This window comes from Buceros rhinoceros, unplaced genomic scaffold (assembly GCF_000710305.1).
Source record: "Buceros rhinoceros silvestris isolate BGI_N320 unplaced genomic scaffold, ASM71030v1 scaffold15291, whole genome shotgun sequence".
Lineage (NCBI taxonomy): Eukaryota > Metazoa > Chordata > Aves > Bucerotiformes > Bucerotidae > Buceros > Buceros rhinoceros.
In genome coordinates, this window is record NW_010392616.1 from 19,956 (window position 1) to 28,762 (window position 8,807).

General features: G+C 40.3%; 1 protein-coding gene across 1 annotated transcript in view; it reads left to right on the top strand.

Moving 5' to 3' along the window:
• Positions 1 to 8,807, top strand: part of ENPP1 (ectonucleotide pyrophosphatase/phosphodiesterase 1) — a gene marked incomplete at its 5' end in the record, with an annotated part of 36,221 nt that overhangs the window by 9,369 nt on the left and 18,045 nt on the right. The window contains 6 exon segments of the mRNA XM_010144563.1: positions 181 to 278; positions 3,422 to 3,501; positions 4,669 to 4,788; positions 5,883 to 5,992; positions 6,953 to 7,018; positions 7,347 to 7,419. Coding sequence (XP_010142865.1) covers positions 181 to 278; positions 3,422 to 3,501; positions 4,669 to 4,788; positions 5,883 to 5,992; positions 6,953 to 7,018; positions 7,347 to 7,419 — 547 coding nt within the window.

The window sequence follows — 8,807 nt, forward strand, 5'->3', positions numbered from 1 at the left end:
CCCGCCCTTTGGGGGGGGGGTCGCGCCCCCAGCCACGAGCAGAGAGGCTGGTAGGCTGACCTGCTCAGCACTGCGCCAGCCCGTAATGAACATCCCATGACTTGGGGGAAGCTTTCTTGAAGTGATAGGAAACTCTTTCTCAGAGTCTGTCTTTTAATAGCTCAATTTCTGTTTGTTCAGATTTACCAAGTCTCCAGTGTTACTGTTTTCATTGGATGGCTTCAGAGCAGAGTATTTGCAGACTTGGGGTGGACTTCTACCTGTCATGAGCAAATTACGTGAGTACTTTCATTGTCTAAGCAATACTGTGATAACTTAGCTGCATCTATGGATTTTTCAGGTATGTTTTCTCGTGAAAATTCTCACTTTTCTTCCATGGAAATTGAACTCGTTGCCCTAAATAACAACCATGCACAGACCTTGAAGTATGGGAAGCTGGAAGGACAAAGAGGGAAGGCAGGAGGAAAGGGCCCTTTGGATTTCCACTGAAACCTTAAATATTAAGTAGCCTGTGCTATATTTAGGAGGTGGACGCTTTTTGCTGTGAGCTTATTTTGTTACTGCAAAATACAAGTAGCCCAATCTTTTGCTCTGTGTGGCATATTGTCTCATTTAGGTGCAATGGCTTTGGAAAATGGAAAGCAAAGTAGAAAGCATTTGATTACACCTGAAAAGAAGATAGAGAAGGAAGAGTCTACAAACAGATCATATAGAAGGGCTGGTAGAAATGTGCTTAATCTGGGAAATCATTAACAGATATTCTCAGAAGAAATGAGAGCCTCATAAGTACATATTTTTTCTCCTAACTTCTGTAGTGTCTTAACTTCGTAGTGTCTAAGTAACTTTAGTTACTTTTCCTGTCTCTGTTTTGGCTGTGGTCTGTAAAGAACTGATGGCATTTCTTGTCTGAAAAATATACCAATCTTCTTGTCATTCATAAATTACTACCTGGGATAGCTGGTTTCAGTTTGACTAAAAATAAATTGGTAAAAATACTTGCTTTTTTGTACAGTGGTTGTTACAACTTGATCTGTTCCAGTGGATAACATTTACAGATTATTTGAGGTTTTTCGCTGTTTTGTCCTGTGTTAGAATAACTATTTCATTAGTTAAAATTTCAGCTGAAGACTTCTTGGGTGTGGTGAGAAGTTGGCCGTTACAAATGGTTGTAGCTCTGGCTGAGAGGCAAGGTAACAGTGCTGCAAAGCCTCTGTAGGATTTCCAGGCTGCAGCATCCATTTCCATGTATAAAGTTTCTTTGGTCTGGATAAGCTACAACTTCTCTTGTTCACTTTATTATAAACTTGTATTTCTCTTTCCGCTGAACCCATGATAAATTCTGACCACTAAGAAATACGAATATCATGGTATCTTTGAAGTCCCTTCCCTTCTCCAGAGCCATGAAGTTTTTGATGGCCAAAATGGACATTTTTAAAGGATTCTAAAACAATGTCTAATAATGTTTTAAACACAACAGAATAAGGAACAGTTTGAGGGGGAAATACTATTTTTGCATTGTGTCTACAGTTCTGCATTACTCCGGAGCATTTTGCTGTAATCTGATAGACTCTTGCAATATGATACACTGCAGGATCCACAGCTTTCTAGGCTCTCTTCCCCTCACAGTAAAGTGGTGGGTAAAAAGCTCAGATAAGGCAAGTTTTCTTCAGTAACAGAAAGAAGTCTAATAAATGAAAATTGGTGTCACTAGGGTGTATATATCACAGGATACTCGGAGAGCCCAGGGCTTCACATCCCCGTGTGCTTCATGTCCCACGTGTCTAGGTACTGAAAATGGTGGAAGCAGTAAAATTGTAAAGATAAACATTAAAAGCATAAAAACTGCTACAGTATGGTGCTGTCCAGGAAGGATAATTCCATTTTATCTTTTAGGTCTAACCCTTTGAGTAGGCAGGGAACAATAATGGCTAAATTGCTTGACTATTGCTGAAAACTTGTGGTGAATCCTTTTGAAGTTTCATATTCTCCATTTACAGAACAAAATACTGAAACAACAAACAGTTATTTGCATTAAGTAACTTATGAGACTGTTCGGTTCTCTGCTAAATTAAAACCATGCTAAATCCTAGTAAGACTGTATCTTATGTCACTTTTAGCAAGTTTTATTGCACACTCGCTCTGCTACCTGCAGAAGGGTTGTCAACTCAGCGTGGAGCTGAGGGGTTTCAGTGAACCTAGCAATAGCCATGACGTGTGTGTGCAGGCTTCAGAGAAGACATTTTCACATACTTTTATGCTGTGATACCATAATTTTAAAATCCTCTTTTTGTCCTAAAGAGAACTCTTGGTGAAAGTCCCAGCAAAATCCCCCAGGATTTTGGACAAAGTGTTTTAAGTTTCTTTCTTTTTAAAGTAATACAAAAATAACCCCAACCTCCCCACCAAAACCCAATGACTTCAGAAATCAGCCTCAACAGGAGACGTGGAAATGGTTGAAATTCATCATGTGTGGTGCAGCAGCAAAGAGTGTGAGTGGTGATGTTCCCCTCTCACATCTGCATTGTGAGGTATCCGAGTAACTTGAGAGGACTTGTTTTCCCAGGTTGGCTTCTTTAGCTCAGTTACCTCAAATTGATTATTTCAGCTGAGATCTAATCCAAGGCTCAAATCCACTGGGGTCAAAGTGCCTTGATGCAATGCTTTTTGTTACCAAATCTTTCATTTTTATTTTATTTATGTTATGTAATGACCTGGAAGGCCAGTGAAGACAGCTCAGTGGTGGCCTTCCTTATAGGGTAATTACTTTGGGCTCTTTAGCATCAGTTGAAGTGGGTTTTAATTATTTTTGAAGTCATTAACAAAGGCTTTTTTCTTTCTGAAAATTAGGGCCCATGGATTTACCTGTGGAAACTTAGGCACACAATTCAAGTAAAGTTTGCCTAAGTGCTTCTATGATTTTTATATCAAGATAAATAAAACTTTGAGATTCGTTCTAGAATAAGTAATTTTTATTAAAAAATAAAACAAAAAGGGGATTGGAAAAGAAATAGTGATTTGAGAGGCGACTGAGAGCACCGCTGTGCCAGGGGCCGTTTCATCTCTGGGAGCTCCTGGGGTGAAGGAGCTGGATGGTCTTGAGCTGCAGACTTGACTGCCCACACAGCAGGAGTAGGGCAGTTTTAGAGAGTGTGATTTCTTTAATTATCCTTATCTAGGCATGCTTTTCGTAAGGACTGTAGGTTTTGTGCGTGTGAGCACTGAAGTCAGTCATTAGGAATATATTTAGTCAGCTTGTAAACAAATGTGGGGAGGAAAAGTATTAATTGTAGAACTGTGAAGAATGAAAAATTTCCGGAAATATCTTTTGTTTTTCTTTTTTAAATAGGTATGTCTTTATGAGAGAAACTTGCAAGGGTTTTATTTCTGTAATTTTGCTGATTTTTTTCTTTCTTCCCTCTAGAGAAATGTGGAACATACACTTCCAGTATGAGACCAGTGTATCCTTCAAAAACCTTTCCCAATCATTACTCCATCGTCACAGTAAGAATTGCTGTATATTATGTTTCCACTCCTGAAGAGACTGTTCATTATCAACTTGTCTCCAAGGGATTAGCACAGTTCTTTGGATTGTTAAAATATTAGGATTTCCCTTCAGAACATGAAAACCTAAATATGATACTAATTTAGATGAACAGTTGTTGTATAACACTACAACCAAGTGGTCAGATTTAATCTGATTAAGTAATCCAATCCTTCCAAGACTAGCTGCAAGAATTCCCATGTAGGTGGAAGGTCCTATCACGTTAGAGCTCCTCATTTGTGTAAATATTTCCACTAAATTGCTTGGAGTATCATTGTCTTGGAGGGGGAGCAGCCTGACTCCTTTAAGCTGCTAGGAAGTCAGGCACAAGGAAGACTATGGAATGAAAGGAAGGGTTTGAATGTAACATTTATGTTGACTTTGTGATGGAATGTACCCAAACCTGGATAGGAGTGTCACGAAACTAATCTGGTAAATTTATCACCTCCTCCACATAGGAGGAAAAAATTGAAACAGAGGCTTTCAGCACTAAAACCAGGTTGGAATCCAGCAGATACTTCTTAGTTTCATCATGTCAGAACTAAAATTCAATTAAAAATTCAATAAAATTTAGATAAGGAGCTAAGAGGCATTAATCGTGCCCTGCAGCAATATGAGTGTCCCAAAATACATTACAGAGCTTTGTCTCAGCTCCCCATTCTTCTGGCTCTGGTGTTTGTTAGGGTTCTAATGGTGGTGTTATGTCCTTTAATGTCAGGAGGAGTTAATCTGCTCAAAGGGAAAGCACAAAGTCTGTTAGAAAACTAACAGCTGGTGCTTCTGAGCACTTCTTTCACTGCTGATTTCATGGTTCTCCCCAGCTAGAGATTTCACCTGCTGATACGCAATTCTCCTTTGAAATCCCCAGTTTTTGGTCATTTGATGGAGGTCCAGCATAGGTAATTGCTTCTGACTCTGTATGTATCTCACCAAGAAGCAACCAAATTGGAAGGTAGAGCTTGGTAGCAATGGTAGACGATGCTGTTGAAGTTGGGTTTTGAGGTATTGGTGGAGTAGAAGTCACATAGGTGATCCACTGGACATGTTTGTCTAAGGGACATCTGTTTGCGTAGCTGGAAGGTTCTTTTTCTTTATAACATTGCAACAAGGTATGCTGTCAATTACAGGGGCTGTATCCTGAATCTCATGGGATAATCGATAACAAGATGTATGACCCCAAAAGGAATGCATCCTTCACCCTTAAAAGTAAAGAGAAGTTTAATCCACAGTGGTACCAAGGGCAGCCTGTAAGTACGAATACACGGCGGAGAATGAACATCAGCCTATTATGTTACTTAATATCACTTGCAGGCATAGCTATGTTGAAAGAGTACAGAGGGTACTTCTAAGTCAGCCAAGAAGCATTACTCAGCACGGTTAGGAATCGCTTTACTAGAGCTGCAATATGACAAACAGTGCAACGGATTGTGTTTGAACTTAAATGGAATTTTCTCTAAGAGGAAAACCAGCTTAAAATAACTAGCTGGGATACCAGATTTTGTTCCTTTTTTACTGTGACGTGGGGTTGCAGTTAACTCTTCTGAAAAATTCAGACCAGTTAATTTTACTAATAAGCAATAGTAAATGTTTACGCTCTACCTGAATTACTACTACATGTAAAGATGCCAAGTGGTATGGGAAAGTTTGGGTGTGTGCTAGCCTGAAGAATAGCAAGGGAACAAATGCGACTAGTTAGTAACGTGGGAGGACCAATTGTTTAATGTAACTATTTTTCTGAGGAAAGAACACACAAGTGTAGACTTCATGGGCTATTGAGGAAGTAGTGTATGAGTTAGGCAGGAAAACCATGCAGAAGGCGGATAGAAATCTGCAAATCATGATATCACCAGTAGAATTGGAGAAGTTGACCCAAGTCTTGCTCCTGTGTTTCAGAGTATGTGGGGCATAGGTTCTCAGAACGTTCCCACCCCTTCTTGCGTCACTGTTCTTGAGACATTTCTCCTTCTTGGTGCTCAACTACCGTCTTACCATGGCTTTACTGCTCTGTCCATGGGAGCTAATGGCTTCTACTGCTGTCCTGGCTCCCCCTGGTGTAGCAGCAGAACTGAGGTGCATGGTGGCTCTAAGGAATCAGAATTACAGAATCATCTGGTTGGAAGAGACCTTTAAGATCACCGAGTCCAGCTGTTCACCCTGCACTGCCAATGAGGCTGCAAGGTGTATCAGGACTGCAGCTGGCGATGACGTGCGAGTTGGACTGTCCAGAGTGCTTCCGATGTGGCTGAAAGGTGTAGAGCTGGCGAGGGCAGTAGTGGATCTGGCAGTTCCTCAGCCAGTTCTGTGAGCTGCGCTAATGATGCCCGTTGTTCTTCTCCTCCAGATTTGGCTGACAGCTATGTACCAAGGTCTAAAGGCGGCTACATTTTTTTGGCCTGGGTCGGATGTAGCAGTTAATGGAACCTTTCCAAACCTGTATGAGAAGTACAATAGGTATGTAAACTCCTGTGTCTTGCATGAATATTTTACTTTAACTGTTGCAGTGGGACAGATGCCAGAGAAAGCGTAATTTTTTTCCTGTTCTTCTAAATAGTTGTACATGGCATGAAAAAAGGATAGGATCCAATTATACTTTCAGTATAATGTAGATTCTTCATGCAATCATTTCATCATTCTTCAGGAAATCATCATTTCCTTATAGGAAAGATGTGGAAAAATCAGCTTTCAGAGCAGCCAACTTTGAAGCTTTACTGCTTTTCTGTTTCTATTCTCTTGCTGTGTTTAGAGTCATCAGTCCAAACCTTTCACGCAAGAAATGGATCATGATACTGTCCATGAAAACTAAAGTTTTGCTGTTAGTAAATTCTATGGTAAAATGTTCCAATGTAAAATGATTTTCATTGCAAATGTTGAAAATATTTCGTGTTAAGGCAGTCATATTTTAGTCCATGATTGCTCTGTTCATCACCATTTATTTAATCTCAAATCCCACTCCAGAAATCAGGCTGATCATTTCTATCATCCTAGGATCTTCTTCTCTTCCTACACCCTTCATATAGCATGGACATTCTGATTCTTGATTTACTACCCACAGCTGCTCTTTTCTCTAGGAACTTGTACATGCTTACTTGAATTTGTGCTAAGTAGCTGAATTACTAACTTTGTGGGTGCCTCATCTTGTTACTGTGCTTGTTGTTGGTCTGCTTCAGTAATTGAGTAATTTAGTAAATAGAGAGCATCTGCTTTGACGTAGTACCAGAACTTGTATTCAGACTCTTTAAACACTTAAGAGCTGGGAGGCACAGGCGATTAGTGTAGGTAAACTTGCATCCTGCTAAATGGCCATTAACAGCATCCAGCTGGATTCAATTTTCAGCTCAAAGCTAAACAGTGACTAATTTTTTTAGTTTTTGGAAATACATGGTTGGTTGATCTTGTATTGTTCTGGTACAGCTCAATCCCCTTTGAAGAAAGGGTGGTCACTGTTCTTCGCTGGCTGCAGTTGCCTGAAGATGAAAGGTAGGTATACAACTGCAAATGTAACTTCCCATCCGAGCAATATGGCAATGGGGTGTTTAAAATAAAAATAATGTTTGCAAATACCTTTAGTGTTATGTGAACAATGCTTGCATTGAATGATATTTTAACATTCAAAGCAAAATATCAATTCAATGTTCTGTGACTGAAACCTTATTTTATTAATTCGCATTATATTGCTCCTTAATGTGTTCTTCCTCTGAATGACAGCGTTGTTTCCAATATTTGATAACCATTGTTGAAATATAATCTCTTCAAACTGTCTCTACCTGTATGTAAAATATTACATTTTTGGTACTGTTTGATATAGACCACACTTTTACACTCTGTATTTAGAAGAACCAGATTCCTCGGGCCATAAGTTTGGACCAGTAAGCAGTGGAGTAAGTAGTTTTATAGTTTCTTATATTTTTTCTCAAATTTGAAGCTTTGCTCTGACTCTAATAACTTTAATAATTCATGTTAGATTAACCACAACGGTGCTCAGTATGCTTATTAAAAAATTGTGAATTGACAGTCCATCTGTAATTAACATTTGACACAAAGTATGTAACAAACAGTCTGCTTAGTCTAATGATTATATTCTTCATTTCAATACCTTTGAAATTGCCAAGGAATGTTTGGATATGTCTTGTATATTGTTTTATCTGCTCCTACTAATTCTTCACATTGATTTTAGTGGTGGGGGAGAGGGAAAAGAAAGCTTGTATAATTTCAATTTAGCAAGAACAGATTTCTTAAAGCAATGGTCCAAGGTTTGGTGGTTAAATATTCGTGTTATAATTGTCATTCACTTCCCCCAGTCTCTGTACAAAGGTTAGTTGAATATTGGTCTTACCTCCCTGTAGTTAAGTTTTATGCCCTCTCAGAAGGAGGGTGATGGAAGGGAAGCTCACGCCATCACAGTGCCCAGTGAAGCAGCAGACAACTAACTGGATCAGCAGTATGAGGAATGGGTTTAAATTGGTTATCCTTTCCTGTGGATCTCAGGAATGTGCACCTCAGGGCCTTTCTCTCCAGAGCAGTCTTCTCAGGAGCATCTCATCTTGGTGCACACAAAGCAAGACAGCTTATACAAGTAGTTCAGTGAGAGTGGCTTGAGTTGAAAATAGACTTGTTCGCTTAGCAAGTACCTAGTGCTGTACCTGTGCACATGAGCTTGAACACCAGACCCCTGATCACACCCAGTGCTAGACTGGTAGCTCATTCTTTAGTTTGAAGGGACTGAAAAAGCCAGTTTGCTCTAAGACTCATCTCCATTCACAATTTCAAGGACAGTTTGCCCCAGGGTCTCTCCCAAGAGGGATTTTGAGGAAGAGTGCTGCAGGCTTTGCTTCCTCTACTCACTTCAGCGCTCTGGTATTCTCCTGTCAGCATCTGCACCCGTAGGCGTTCCCCGTTGCCCTCGGTTGAGTCCCTAGTAATGCAACAAACATCCTCAATTTAATACTTCAAACTGACCCTCAGTGGCTGTAATCTGCAGTGTGTTGGTTTGGTGGGGTGGGGTTTTTAAATGTCTTCAACTGAAATATCACATAAAAATGTGTAGCTGTCTCTAAGTACGGCGTGGGGCCCTGAAGAAGATTTGGGCCGGGAGCTGTGTAAGTGTAGGCATAGCCAGTCCTCTGTAGCTGGAGGTAGCCCTGAGCCGTGCAGGTTCCAGGCAGTGCACAGGCTCCGGTTTTTACTGAGCAGCACAGGTGTGCCTGTGGTGAACCAGTCCGCTCGCAGCACAGATAAGGACTAGGCATCTAAAGGGCCTCCGACCAAG